General features: G+C 41.3%; 1 protein-coding gene across 2 annotated transcripts in view; it reads right to left on the bottom strand.

The window, feature by feature from the left end:
- The window catches only part of RYK (receptor like tyrosine kinase), a 55,003-nt gene that overhangs the window by 15,447 nt on the left and 23,727 nt on the right, over positions 1-15,829 (bottom strand). The window contains exons 7-9 of one of the 2 annotated variants that reach the window (XM_065675189.1): positions 12,461-12,561; positions 10,069-10,203; positions 7,086-7,172 (exon numbers count right to left, since the gene is read on the bottom strand). In XM_065675189.1, the coding sequence (XP_065531261.1) occupies positions 7,086-7,172; positions 10,069-10,203; positions 12,461-12,561 (323 nt within the window). The remainder of the gene's footprint in view (positions 1-7,085; positions 7,173-10,068; positions 10,204-12,460; positions 12,562-15,829) is intronic. The other variant, XM_065675191.1, reaches the window with a different exon arrangement.

Raw genomic sequence — 15,829 nt, 5'->3', positions numbered from 1 at the left:
TGTAGAGAGAAGAATGATTTACTATTCCCCTTCATAACAATAATACCAGAGCCCAAGCAGCTGCAGAAAATAGCCACAAATAAAAGGCTCATTGCTCAGTAATCCATTTAACTTCAAATGAAGCTGAAAGTGTAAGCCAATGTTAAGTGAAACTGGGGAATAGAGACACAACTGATTTAATGCTTCGAAGTCTATCAAATGCTAAAGGGCAGCAGATAACACTGAAATACAAGTAGTGATTTTAACTGGATGTCTATTAAAGTGTACTAGAGATTATGATTTTTTTTCCCCCCTGCAGAAGCATATGGAATAGCAAATCCTTAAGTTAAGAAGTACAGTACTTTGGACACCAACCTCAGAGCGGCCACTCAATATCTTTTTTGGTGTATTTTGTACTATTTTAGGTCTCTGCATTTTTTTGTAGTGAACTGGGATTACATGACAAATACAGTGCATTTTTAAGATTATATTCAGGAATTTGCTACTTTTCCTTAATTCTTTAAATTCACATATCTTCCTTTACAAAGACTCTTCAGAATTTAGTTCAGACTAGAAGCAGCTCTTTTCTCAATTTTAATTTTTTTTTTTGGTCATAAACTTTCTTCTATAGAAACAGGATCCCATACTCTGATTTTGGGAGGTTAAATACTTTTAACAATTAACTTAAATACTGTATATTTAAGGCAAGAACTTAAAATAATATGTTTTCACAAGGCAGTGATTTTAAGAATGTACCACCCAGAACAGAAAATGCAATGCAATTCAAGAATGGTACCTTGGGTACAACTGTGTATGCTTGAGGTTGTGGTATACTGTTGATTATGTCTATTATGAACAAGAGACCCTTCAACTTAGTTAACACAAAGCTTATTACACTGACATCACTTAAGGATTGCTTTCCCCTTGCTTTGCATAGGCTATGTTCTCAAGATCTCTATTCCTACACCTCCTAACTGTACTGGAGAAGTCATAAAAGATCACTAACTTGCCTTCAGCTAGGTCGTAAGCAGGCCAAAATGGACATCACTGAGCAGTAACAGATTTGCACACTATGGACAGTTAAGTCCCACTTGTTCTAACATACAACACTTAACATCTAATAGGTTTCCTCACATCTACAACTGAGCAACCAACTTGCACTGCAAAGTGCAAGTTTTGTGTCATAATAGAAAACTCTATAGAGTACTACAAAGACTCCAAAGGCAGCTGCAGTCCTTAGCTGTACCATATGAATTCATGGTAAGGTCTTTCTCCAAAGCTTCCATTACAGCATCATGATCTGTATTGACTCTATGGGTGCGCTCTGAGCATCTCCTCTGAACTAGATTAACAATACAAGTTTTTTAAAAGTATAATGCTGGAGGTAGCCAAGAATCCTGAAAGAGTCCTTCAGTGACCTATGACGGCATGAACAAATCATTGTTAAGGTGGTAAAACAATGAAGTCTTAAAGAGTTAGGCACACTCATACTATGACTTAGTTTCCAGGGCTTTTCATGGATAGTTTGTTTTCAAGCACTCTTGTATATAAGAAAAGCTTTAAGTGACTAGAAAATGAAATGGAAGCAGTTGGTTTATCTGGAAGAGCACAAGCAGTTGTTTTTAACAAAAGTGTACCTTGGCTAGAATGTATTAAATGAGTCAGGGTTCTGCACCACTCAAACTCACTTCATATGTTCCTGGAATAATACAATTCCATTTGTTCTACAAAGAACTTTCTCATTCACAGGAAAAACGCCATTTAACAATGTGTTCTTTAAATCAATGGTGAAAACTGTGTTTTCTTCCTCTTCTGACATAAGATGAACTGTAAGATTCACAAGAAAGTCTGTTTCATGCCATATAAAGGCAGGAGAGATGTGTTAATCACTGGCAAGAGATGCAATGCCAGCTTTGGAGAAACATGCCAACTAAGACACTTCCAAAAATTAAGGGTAATTGGAAACCTCCTATTAGAAAGTGAAGCATTATAACCTCATAAAACAATTCTACTGTAGAGCAAGAAACACAATGAAGATAGCAAATGCCAGCAAAGTCTTTAATCTTTCTAACAAAGAACTTATTCAGGTTGTGTTGATCCACAAATTCCAATACCTAAATATAGTACAGGTTAACAGATTTTCTTACTGGTAATGAGACATACATCCTCCATCTTCACGAATGTCCATTTAAAGAAAAAACAAAAGCAAATTATCCATAGAAAAGTCTAAATGTAAAAGAAGCTAAAACTTCTCGATGACAGCTAGCAAATTAATACACAGTGAAACTATAAACTGCAAATAGGAAAGAACAATGAGATGGCCAACATGAAGGCTCCAAAGAGAGTATGAACAAGTGACACCTTTTGCCTACAGCTTGTGATCTTTGTACTCCCAAAGTTATTCAACCTTCCAGAAAGCTACCTCTAATTTTGCCAACTGATACCCATTTTTTGATTTTCAGCTCTCCTCCTTGGCACAGAATGCTGCGCATAATGAAAGACCCAGGCATCCAGACACACTCTAAAGTGTTAGATGATACAGCATTAAAAAAAACCCATTATAAATTAATGTGTTTCATGAACATGCAGGTAGAAGCTTTGTCACTACCGAGGGCGTGTTACAACTCTTCTCTGGAGTGCACCACAGTTAGGTGAAAGAAAAACTCTTCTAAGGGATCTGGAGTGAATTTCTGGCACTCAGGGATGAATTCTGCCTTCATACTGTATTTTTATAATACAGGATGTGACAGATTTCAAAAGAAGTTGTCTCACTCTCCAAGTGGTCTCTTTGACTTAAAGCTTCCCAGGACAAAGGGTGGCAGATCCAGGCTTTCCCAGTTTTTATGTATTACTGATTCCTTTAAGAGCAGATCACTTCCAAAGGGAGAATACGTACTAAGTTCAGACAAATCAAGGCTACTTGATTTCAGTTTGCACTCTTCTGGTTTACAGTAATGCTCAACACCTTACCACGGTGCTAGAAAATACATGGGAAAGAAAGTGGGAAAGGCTGCTGCAGCTACTGCCGTAACTAGTCAACTGTCCTTGTTTTTTGATACTCTTGAGGAAAAGGAGATAGGAAAGAAGCAAACTGAGAAGGACTCAAGAGTGGGAAATACAGATCTAACTATTGTCTGATGAGCATGTCAGCCACAACATTCTTCTTTCCTGGGATATGAAATGAGAAAACTGACAGTGCATTCTTCTTTGTCCACAATATTGGAAATAACCCATCTTGAAAGATTATGGATCCTGTAACACACTAACAAACGAAGGAGGAACAGAAAAAAAGAGATCCATTATGACAGGAACCTGCTGCTGTATCTATGTCATGACCTTTCTTCACAGGTTTTCCTAATGAGCATTATTCAGAAACCATCACTTCAACGGTATAATACTCTTCTTTGACACCTTTCCTAGTACATCAGAAGTCTTCTCCTAAAAGCCAACATTACATGGGCTGCCCATAGCACAAGGAAACCTTCCAGTCTCATCTACACTAATTGTTGAGCTTCCTTGGGCATGATCAGTGGTTAAAGTGGATTTACTCCATTATCTTTACCACTCTACACAATTTGCTGGGATCAATATAGCTTCAAATGGTAACACCTAATACAAAGCCACTTGTATACCAGTACACTGGAGTTATTCTGCAGGGATGAAGGTGTCACTTATATCCAGTGACACAGTAGACAACTGCACCAACAAAGGTCATGCCTAGACAAAGTTCCAAGGTTGAGGGAGATGATTCCCCACCTCTACTCTGCCCTTGTGGGACCTAACCTGGAGTTCTGAATCGAATTCTGAGGCCCCCAGCATAAGTAAAACACTGAGCTGTTGGAGCACATCCAGAAGAAGGCCATGAAAATGATCCAAGGGCTGGAACTCCTCTGGCATAGAGAAAGGCTGACAAACTTAAGGCTGTTCAGCACCTGCTGAAAGAATTTCAGTTAACATCTTCCAGAAGATCCAACCCCTTCCCCATTAATTTGGGTTATCTGGGGTAGCATTGGACTTAATCCACAGCGCATCACTTGGTAATACAAGACAGTTCTGGAGCACTTGGCTATACAAAGCCTTTTTTCCTTGTTTCTTTTCCATGACCCTCAGGCTCCTTGCCTTCGGCAGCAGAGATACTTAAGTCAGTTTAATAGTTCTCATACCCATCTTCTCACTTTTATGGTCCTGCCCTACTCCTGTGTTTGTGCCGAAACAGCAGCTTGTGTGTGGTCACAGAATGAATGAGATCAAGGAAAAAGTCTGGTTAAGAGAGCATTCCCCCCCCCCCCCTTTTTTTTTTTCCATAAGCAGATCAGATTCCCAAGTTATTACATGACCCAGCTGCACACACAACTATCACAGCCAGGGTATGAAGACAAAGCTGCTTAATATTAGCATCGCAAATGAACTGCTGTAAGGAAAGTGGGGATGTTTATAATTATTTTCCTAGCAACATTGTGCTGCCCAAAACAGTATTGTTTCACAGACAAGTATCAGCAAAATCTATTACAAACTTTGTCCATATAGATCCTTTTTAGAACTGACAAATTCCCTACAGACAACAATTATGTGAATACCATTACTCCCTGAAGACCACGCTCCAGTTCACCGCAGCCAGAAAATCTTTCACTGCAAAAGGAAGGGCTATTGAAATTAGGATGTGTGCTGTGTCAAAGATACAAGTCACTGTAAGGGAGAAATATGGTGTTAAGAGTGAATTGGAAGTCCAATTTTGGTAAAGTAATAAGATAAGTAGTGATGGGAGGCAGCTAAATTAAGATGCTCTCACAAATCTTGTCTTGTCATTTAATCCAATGCTATAAAAAGTAATCACACTTGAGTGGTGCTGTACAGATGTTAAACTGCCCTAGCTCACAACAGGTTTGGGGCTCACAAGAGCTGTAGTATTTGTTGACTCTGAATAAGGACAGAGAACCACCAAATAACACAGTGAAGGGGATCCCAGATTAAGGTGACCCTGGTGAATGATGCCCCACAGACTGCCTCATCAAACACAAAGAAGCACCATGCTCAGTCTAAGACTTAGGGACTAACTTTTTTGGAAACTGTATCACAGAAAAATAACAGTCAGAAATGTTTGGCAGGAAGGGACAACAGAAGAGGGTAGAATTCAGGAAAAGTTCGCAAAACACTGAAAAGATCCATACTTTTTTTATTTCTTTAAATAGGGCACACTCCTTTGCTTCTTGCTGGAAGTCACTACAGGAAAATACTTGCCTTTATAGAAGAGGACCATTACTTTTGTTAAAGCTGTGACAACTTCAGTAGACACAGTTCTAACTACCACCAACATCCTAAAAGGCATCTTTCCAGCATCTTCCAAAGGGGCAGCATATCTACTCTTCAGAAATCCTCTCTGGACTTGAGAGGGAGAAAAAGTGCTATGGATTGAAAGTATACCACCTTAGAGAGACTACTGAAGAAATAATGGAAGCATCTTGTGACTACAAGAGTAACTGACACTCTGAATATAGGAATGCCCATGAGGACATGCAAAAGACAAGAACAGAAAATGTGACACTGGCAAATCCTCACTATCCAGCCTTCCACGAATCACATCGGGAGAAACACAAACGGTTGCTCCAGAGGACAGACCAAGTTCTGCTGTCTGACTGAATGCTGAGACAGGTTTACTCACAGGTTACCGTCCTGCTGCCCATAAAGCAATACTTCCCTGCTGATACCCATCCCACCTTACAGTTCAGCCATACCAGACTGATTCAGAGGTAAGGATTTGTTAGGCAGGAAAGGAAGCTGATTTCACACTGCTTGTGTTCACAGAATCACAGAAAGGTTTGGGCTGGAAGGGGTCTTAAAGCTCATCAAGGACACAGACACCTTCCACTAGACCAGGTTGCTCCAAGCCCCATCCAACCTGGCTTTGAGCACCGCCAGGGATGGGGCAGCCACAGCTTCTCCGGGCACCCTGTGCCAGCGCCTCAGCACCCTCACAGGGAAGAACATCTTCCTAACATCTAATCTAACTCTATCTTCTGTCAGTTTAAAGCCATTCCTCCTTGTCCTGTCACTGCAACAGCATCCATCACAAAAACTGCCACTTCACATTGTTTCAAGAACTAAGAACCTCTTTTTTAGCTACTTTTATTCCAAATCAGGTTGACTTCAAGAAAGTCCTCCCCTTAAAGTGAACACAAATATTTTTCTCTTTTATTATTATCACAAGCATCTGTGTGAGAAACATGCCAGCTGTAGAAGGTTGCTTCTTTTAAACAATGTATTTTTCTTAAAAATGGCACAGAATGGGTAGAAGAAAGATTCAACACCAACAAAATTCAGCAGCTTCACCAATTCCCACCTTCCTCTTCCAAATGAGTCTCTTTAAAAATTATTAGCCAGGCAAAAAAAATAAAATAAAGTTGAAAATCTTACAGAAGCCTAATCATTTGTTTGGTTTGGGGGTTTTGGGGGGGTTTGGAGGTTGTTTTAAAGAGTTAAAGAACTTGTAAAATGAAAACCAAAAGGCAGTAATGCACTCAACTGAAATGACAAAAGTAACTGGTGAAGCAACTACTGCATGAGGAATTCAGCAAACCTATTTTGAAGTATTAGAGTACTCTTACAATGTGTGTAAAGGAAAGGATGCACGTGGACTCTATGTAATATACATGCACGCTATCTGACTTAAATCACTCCAACAACATATTTCTTGAACAAGGATGGTATATTTTTATAAATGACGTTCTAAATAATAATTTTTATGCTTCAGTAGCAAAATTTAAGGATAGCAGAAACTATGCCCTATCTTCTGTACAACCACATATGTTCATAAAAGGTTTTAAAAATGCACCGCAGGTGCCTTTTTCAGCGATTTGCAGGGAAAAAGATTGTGGATGGAAAGCACAGTGACATGCTAGAGGAAAAGAAAAACACACATTCTTCTTCCATATAAGATTTCTATTCTCTTTGGCTGAAGGCAGCATCCAAATTGCTTTTGCTTTTTAAGCAGTAGTAATTTGCATATTTTGGGGAGGAGGGGTTTGGTTTTAAAGACAGATTTGATGCACTCAGCATGCACCACAATCCACACAACTGGACACAAAAAACACTCCTCAATGCAAACATACCTTTAACAGTTTTGACAAAAACTTGTTTCTCTTTACTGGGGTCTTTTTCCTCTATTAGAATCCCATGAAAAATGCGCCCAAATGTGCCTGTGAACAGAACATACAGTAAGTACGATGTGATTAACATACACTGGCAACATTAACAGAATTTCAGATTCAGAAAACTCTACCTTAAAACGTATCAGCCACAGCAAAAACTTAGGAACACTTGCAGTTGAAGCTAAGTCCCAAGTGCCCTATATTAAGCCAGCACTATATAACCCAGCCACTTCTCCAGCAAGAGGTGGATTCAGAACTATATGCAGTAATTGCTGAAAATTTTAGGTAACTAGAACTTAAGGGGACAACTGTGAAAGTGGACCAACAACAGCAGCAGAATCGAGTTAAGTATCAATACCAATGATGGGGTTATTTTTGGCAGTTCAGTCTTTGACAACTGCACTAAACACCAGCTCCAACCTTCTCTCACCAAGCCAGTCTGGAATTCTCCAGCATTTCTCAAACACATGAATTTCGGTTTGATTTTGGTTTTTTTCTTTAAATCTTCACAGGGCAATACTGGTTTCAGCCAACCTGCACCCACAGAACAGTTTGAAACAAACAGTATCACACTATTCAAATGTTTCACCTCAGCTGGAAGGTGTTGGGGCTCATTTGGGTTATTTTTTCAGTCTCTCCAACATTTTTGCACTCACAAAATTTTAATGATGCTATTGCAGGAAGAGGCGCTACATTAAACAGCTGGGAAAAGAACAACTACAGCATGGTAACACACAGAGAATTGAGTTTCTACACAACTCAGGTTGGCAACACTTTTCTGTCACTCTATCACCATGGCACCAATGTGTGCATCATCTTCATGCAGTCTAATCAGAAATATATAGGACAAACTATTGAACAGTAAACTAAAACCTTCCTATCTCAGCTCTTGAAGACATCAAGAAAGTGCCTTAAGTATGTATTTCCAATATACAGATATAAGTCAAAGGGAAGAGAGCATCTTGTATTGAAATGTGTTCTGGTATGAAGCTATCTATTTATAAATGCTGAAATTAAAGAGGATGAGGAAGCATGTAAGAGCAGGTATGACTAGAAAGTAATTTTCATGCAACCTAATATCTAAACACAATAAGACCATAACAGGGTTTTGTTGTTTTAGTTGTTTGCTTCTTTTAAGCAAATAAACAGTAACCTGAAAGACTGGTATCTTAGCAGGAATCTGATGTCACTGGTGTGCTGTAACATTTAGACAGCACTGTGAACATGCTACTTCTGCCTTGCTCTCCCCCAGGCTTTTCCCAGGTCATACTGTTTGTATTCCAGACTGGACATCAAAGCCATTTCTCTTCTTCACCAGAAAACAGTAAAAGGTCCATGTACTGTGAACATCCATTTGCTAAAGCACACCTACTTCATGAGAAGCTTTTGTTGTTTTTTCTTAAGACATCTACATTTTTGTCTTACATCTAATACAATATGAGCTTGAGGCAGGTTCAGAATCAGACGCTGTGCAAGCCCAGCAATATAAAAGGCCCATACAGACTCATCTTCCTTTGCGCACTCTCAAGACCTGGTGCTTTACACCACAGCAGAACCATAATATTCTAAATTATTATCATGTTAAGGTAGGTTATATTATGGAAGCTACCTTGATGTTTATATTGAATCTCTGACCAAGATCTGCAAAATATGTTTACGTTCCACTGGCAGCACTTACGAATTCTCAAACATGCTATGCAGACATTTCTATTATTCACTTCTTCGTCTCTGAAGCTGTTTTGTTCTCACATGACAGAGACTCAATTCTGTTACAGTCCTGAACTAAAATTGGTAACTGCTCATTAGGCCCTGTCATTTAGTTCTCTAACTTTTGATGGGTTTGATAGGCTAAAATAAGAGCTGGAAGCCAAGAAACAAGACCCCAGTGTTAACTGGGTCCGTATCATATTCAACAGCCATTTAAGCCACATCTAGTGGACTAGAGCAGCTTTATCACTTGGTGCTAAACATCTGAAGCGTAGCTGCAGCACGGCGTCACTTCTGGTCATAGGATGACTCCTGAACATTACAGCTACAAGCAGCAGACAGTACAAAGGAAAACAAAGCACATCCTGCATGCAAAGGAAGCTTTTTTCATAACCACCATTGGAGCGGAGCACAAAGCTACCTCCATAGAGATTTAGAGGCATACATTAAACAGGGAGCATAGCATCCTCCCATTGTTTTCCAGGCAGCAATGCAACACATTTAGCAGTTCTGCCTCCAAAGAATGAGTATCTCAGATCTCCAGCTCCAGAAGTTTGATTTCTCATGAGGCTCGGGGAACACAGACTCAAAGGTTCAGCAGTAAAGATTTATGACAATTATTTAAATATTTAAGTCTATTTCCCAAATTCAGTATCAACAAGAACCAATTAATGTTGTGCATGACCACTTTCAAAGTAAACATTAAACTAAATCAGGTAATCTCTGTGTTTTTCGTATCAGAGCTGTAAATGTTGCATCTGCTGCCCAGATTTCCAATTGGAAGCTATCAAATTGAGACAGTGAGATATGTCAACTGAGGTTTTTGTGGGCTTCAGGCGTTTTTTTCTTTTCCATTTTTTTTGTTGGAGAATCTCTCCTGCAGTAACTTACAAAAGTGAGTTACTTTGCCACTGAGAACTGATTTCCTCATTCCTTAACCATCTAACCCTTTCCTTTAAATAAAGGACCAGATTATTACAACAGACAAGCTGAACGATTTACTGAGCATGATTTGTCGCTTCCCATTCTAGTGAATTCTGGAAACTGCTTTCCCCACCCAACCCCCCCAAATACAAAGGCAGGTCTTCCAGCAAAAATTCTTCTCCTTCACCACAGTTACAAAGAACAGCAATGGCATCCATGATTAATTTCTGAAAAATCCAGCTATTAAAGAATATATAGACATATATATACACATACACACACACGCTGTAGCCTACAAGTGTCCTATTAATACCTTCTTGAAGCACATCTTTTAGAGTGATCCTCTCCCTGGAGATGGCTATGTCCTTCACTTTAGCTTTTGCTTCCATTAGAGTGACACTTTTGAGATCATTCTTCTCTATCCGTAATGTAGGATAACCTGAGGAGCCAGCAGAGCCAAACAAACCAATATAAATACCCTTACAATAGGAACACAAGCACATTGCTTCACCTCAGCACCACTTACAGGTAAATAGACATGGAAGCAGCACGTATTTAACAATATTGTTTGTTAGTCTTTAAAAGAATAGTAATGTTTTATAGCAATAAAAACCAACAAAAAACAACAACCAAGCCATGTGAATGTAATCATCTTCGGGGAAAAAGATACCACCCAGGAATTTTATGTACAGTCATGCAATCAACTCATTATTTACAGCAAGTAAACTCCTTATATACTGAAGCCAATTAATATGACACTGTTTCCTTGTTGTCAGGGAAGTGCAAAGACCACAGTCAAGAGACTTTGAGAAGACTCGGAGCGACGAAGACACCTTTCACCAGCAGAATATAACAAGAACTATCAGTGCCCTCTTCTGGCACTTCTAGACATCTAGATACAATAATACAGACAGAAAGGCCCACATATTTCTGTACACATTTATGAATTATTAGAGAAATCTTGAAAATTACTTTATTTACTTGTTACTGAAAAACAAGTTAACATAACTCTGGAAGAACTGTTCTTCCTATTGATCTCATGCATCCAGTCTGGGTTTGTTCAATCCAACCTGGGGCTTGCTCAGCATGGGCAAGGCCCTGGGGAGACCTTAGAGCAGCTTCCAGTGCCTAAAAAGACTACAAGAAAACTGGAAAAAAAATTTTATAAGAGCAAGGTGCTAACTGGACAAGGGAAAATGGCTTTAAACCAAAAGAGGGGAGATTTACATTAGATATTAGGAAGTTTTTCCCTGTGAGGGAGGTCAGCACAGGGTGCCCAGAGAAGCTGTGGCTGCCCCATCCCTGGCAGTGCTCAAAGCCAGGTTGGATGGGGCTTGGAGCAACCTGGTCTAGTGGAAGGTGTCCCTTCCCATGGCAGGGGGTTGGAACTGGATGAGCTTTAAGGTCCTTTCCAACCCAAATCAGTCTGGGATTCTATGAATCTTTTTTTTTCTTATACTTGTTCTTACTGTTTCATATGCTACCGAGGGTGTCCCAAAACAAGTAAGACACGTTCTGGAACAAGGACTAAGCACAGCAAACAAGTGCCATTTAGATACAGTGGCTACCATTCTTGTCAAGGTGAAGAGGGTTTCATCATCAGTATGGTCTTTGTCCTCTCACCTTTTGCCAGAGAGTAAGTTATAAGTTTCCAGGGATCATATTCACTTAGGCTATTCCCTCTGAACACCAATCTTAGTGCTCTCACAGCTAGGCTACAAGCCAGTTCAGAGACCCAAGTCAACAAAAAACCCATCACTCTAGAGAAAAAGTTAAGTTTTGGCTGCCTCAGCTCCCCACATTCTCTTGCAACCTAGTAGCGTAAGTGCCAGCACAAGGGAAAGGCCCACAGTCAGTCCAATGAGACTGAACTGCAAAGCACCAAATGTGGCCCTACACCATCCAGCTTCCCTACAGTCTGAACAGTCCCTTCCTTGGGAGTGACGCGACATGGAACCTCCCTCCACTAGAGAAGACAGAAAACAACTGGAAGAGTAAACACCCTACAGATAATAAATACTTTCAGTAACTGAATTAACACAGAACACAGCTAGTATCAGTCACCCAATCAGTCTATCAAGGACCATACAAACCACTGCCAACCTTCCTTTTAATTCACTGCTCTATTTCATGTTCTCAAGCAAAACTGTAAATTAAAAGAGATCATGAATATGTCACCTTTGTAAAGCTTTCTTCCGATGCATTTCCACTGCAGGTTGCAGAAACAAGATGAGAACATAGCCACCAGTAATACATGTTGATGACATCAGATGCTCTGGTCTCCATGCATGAACTCATCCTAGAGCTAGGTGGATACTTCCACTTTCTGTTCTCTCTTCTAGCTATATACCACCCTCTGCTAGAGCTGCATAAGGCAGCTTCTTTCCAGTGTTAAGAAAACAGAAACTTCACAGATACTGGTGAAGTCTTTCTGGCTGACTGATCTACGTGTGGGGAGAATATCCTGTTGGACAAAACACGGGATCATGCTCATGTGATGACTCCTGGGCCCCACTACTTAAGGAGGCCTCAATGACTACGGCAAGGGTGGGTAAAAACACACCACGTGAACTTAAGAGGCAAACTGACAGAGGCAGAAGATTCTCTTCTACTTGATACTAAATCGGTGCAACCCCTACCACCAAATATTCCAGCTGTGCACAAAAGGGTCTGCTGCAAGAGTCTGTAATTAGATTAACACTTACTGGTTACTGGTGTTGCATTGTTCGGCGTGTCAGCTCGCAAGTACTGTGTCGTCTGTGTGGAAGGCTGGGATAAACCTTGTGAGCTACTGCTGTCACTAATGCTGTTTTAAAACAAAAATCGACATGAACATGACTGCTTGCCACTGGAATAAATAAAAAAATTAATTTACCAAAGTTAAATCCAGAAGATTTTCTAAGCTCGATTTTTAAAGAATAGCATTTTTAAAGTCTCTCGCATATTAAAATGCATTTTGGGAAACTCAAAAGTCTTAACACTTCTGTCCTTTAAGTGAACCATTTCCTACTGTTTTGCAGAATTTGCTGTTTTCCAGTACTTTTGCCCCACTTTTGGAAAATCAAGCTGACAAAATATTTACTGCAAGAACCTCCCATCTTCCCAGAGACAACAATACTCCAAAGACTTGTATGCATTAATTTCCTTGTACAGACACCCCACTGAGAATCAATGAATACACTCGTTTGGATGGAGTAGCCTGAGCAAAAAACAAAAAGCACCCATAACACCCTGCAAACCTTAACCAGCTTTTGGAGCCAGAGTGATCTCCTCTTGCTCACTTTGGGCATATTAGTTGCTCTTTAGTTCCTGTGCTGGAGCAAAGATCAAAAATGTATTCCCTATAGTTCACTGCTGTAAACAGTTGTTTGCCTTATACAGAAGGCTGTTTTCTGTCTTGTCCTCACAGACAAAAATCCTACAGAAAGACCTGTTGTAGCTGTAACAGCCTAAGAACAGGCAAGCAAGTCCTGGCAGGCAAAGGCAGTACCTGTTACTAGCTCAGATGGCAGGGCTGGAACAAACTTTTTTGATGTCTCTCCCAAAGACAAACATCCCCCCTTTTTTGGGAAACTTAAAAGCTTCTTCACTTCTGCTGACTGTATCAGGAGAACAAAGAGACTGGCTTGGGGAAAAACCCTCTGCCTTACCAAATAATCAAGATTCCATTTGCTTCTTGGGTTGCTACTGAGCTCTGGCCAAGCAGTGCTAGCCATCCTCATAGGATTTTTAGACACGCTTAGTGATGCCCTAAAGGACCACTGTTAGCTTTGAAGCAAGACTTCCTTTAAACAAACCCAAGAAAGGCCAGTCAACTGTTCCCCATTATACCATAATCACAGATGCACCTGCTGAATTTTTTCTTTATAACTAATCACAGAATCACAGAATCACAGAATCCCAAGGGTTGGAAGGGACCTAAAAAGATCATCTAGTCCAACCCCCCTGCAAGAGCAGGGTAACCTACAGTACATCACACAGGAACTTGTCCAGGCGGGCCTTGAATATCTCCAGTGTAGGAGACTCCACAACCCCCCTGGGCAACCTGTTCCAGTGCTCTGTCACTCTTACAGTAAAGAAGTTCTTCCTGATGTTAACGTGGAACTTCCTATGTTCCAGTTTACACCCATTGCCCCTTGTCCTATCACTGGATATCACTGAAAAAAGCCTAGCTCCATCATCCTGACACCTACCCTTCACATATTTGTAAACATTGATGAGGTCACCCCTCAGTCTCCTCTTTTGCAAGCTAAAGAGACCCAGCTCCCTCAGCCTCTCCTCATAAGGGAGATGTTCCACTCCCTTAATCATCTTTGTGGCTCTGCGCTGGACTCCTTCAAGCAATTCCCTGTCCTTCTTGAACACAGGGGCCCAGAACTGGACGCAATATTCCAGATGCGGCCTCACCAAGGCTGAGTAGAGGGGGAGGAGAACCTCTCTTGACCTACTAACCACTCCCTTTCTAATGCACCCTAAGATGCCATTTGCCTTCTTGGCCACAAGAGCACATTGCTGGCTCATGGTCATCCTCCTATCCACCAGGACCCCCAGGTCCCTTTCCCCTTCGCTACTTTCCAGCAGGTCACCCCCCAACCTGTACTGGTACATGGGGTTGTTCTTCCCCAGATGCAAGACTCTACACTTGCCCTTGTTAAATTTCATCAAGTTTCTCCCCGCCCAACTCTCCAGCCTGTCCAGGTCTCGCTGAATGGCAGCACAGTCCTCTGGTGTGTCAGCCACTCCTCCCAGTTTTGTGTCATCAGCAAACTTGCTGAGGGTGCACTCAGTTCCCTCATCCAGGTCATTGATGAAAATATTAAACAGCACCGGTCCCAGCACCGACCCCTGAGGAACTCCACTAGTCACAGACCTCCAGCTAGAATCTGCGCCATTGACCACAACTCTCTGCCTTCTTCCTCTCAACCAGTTCTCGATCCACCTCACTACTTGATCGTCAAGCCCACACTTCCTTAGCTTATCTGTGAGGATGCTGTGGGAGACAGTATCAAATGCCTTACTGAAATCAAGAAAAACTACATCTACCGCTCTACCATCATCCCTCCACCTAGTCACTTCCTCATAGAAGGCTATAAGGTTGGTCATACATGACTTCCCCCTCATAAAACCATGTTGGCTGTTCTTAATGACCCCCTCATCCTTGATATGCCTAGTGATGGAGTCAAGAATAAGTTGTTCCATCACCTTTCCAGGGATGGAGGTAAGGCTGACCGGTCTATAATTACCCGGGTCCTCCTTCTTGCCCTTCTTATAGATTGGTGTGACCTTTGCCATCCGCCAATCCTCAGGCACCTCGCCCGTTTCCCACGACTTACCAAAGATGATGGAAAGTGGCCTAGCAATGACCTCCGCCAGCTCCCTCAGCACCCGTGGGTGCATTCCACCCGGACCCATCGATTTACAGATGTCCAGTTTGCATAGCTGATCCCTAACCCAATCCTCATCTACCAAAGCAAACTCCTCCTTTGTCCTGACTCCTTCTGGGGCTATAGAAATCCGGGGCCCTCGGGGAGAGTCTGCAGGAGTAAAGACAGAGGCAAAGAAGGCATTCAGCACCTCTGCCTTCTTTATATCCTCTGTCTCCAGGGTACCCACTTCGTTCAGCAGTGGGCCTATATTGCCTCTTGTTTTAGTTTTATTTGCTATGTATTTGAAGAAGCCCTTTCTATTGTCTTTAACCCGACTAGCAAGATTGAGTTCCAAGGAGGCCTTAGCTGTCCTAATTGCCTCCCTACATCCTCTAACAACTGTCCTATATTCCTCCCAAGCGGCCAGCCCCTCCTTCCATAATCCATAGATTCTCCTTTTCCACTTGAGTTTGCCCAGCAGCTCCTTGTTTAACCACGCCGGTCTCCTAGATCCCTTACTTGACTTCCTACTCATTGGGACGCTCCGATCCTGAGCTTGGAAGAAGCGGTCCTTGAATGCTAACCAACTATCTTGAGCCCCTTTACCGCCTAGTACACTTTCCCATGAGACTTCCCTTAGCAGTTGACTGAAGAGGCCAAAGTTGGCCCTTCGGAAATCCAGAACTGTGGCTTTGCTAGGTATTCTAT

The sequence above is a fragment of the Lathamus discolor genome, chromosome 3 (assembly GCF_037157495.1).
Source record: "Lathamus discolor isolate bLatDis1 chromosome 3, bLatDis1.hap1, whole genome shotgun sequence".
NCBI lineage: Eukaryota > Metazoa > Chordata > Aves > Psittaciformes > Psittacidae > Lathamus > Lathamus discolor.
This window is presented reverse-complemented; position numbering and strand designations above follow the sequence as displayed.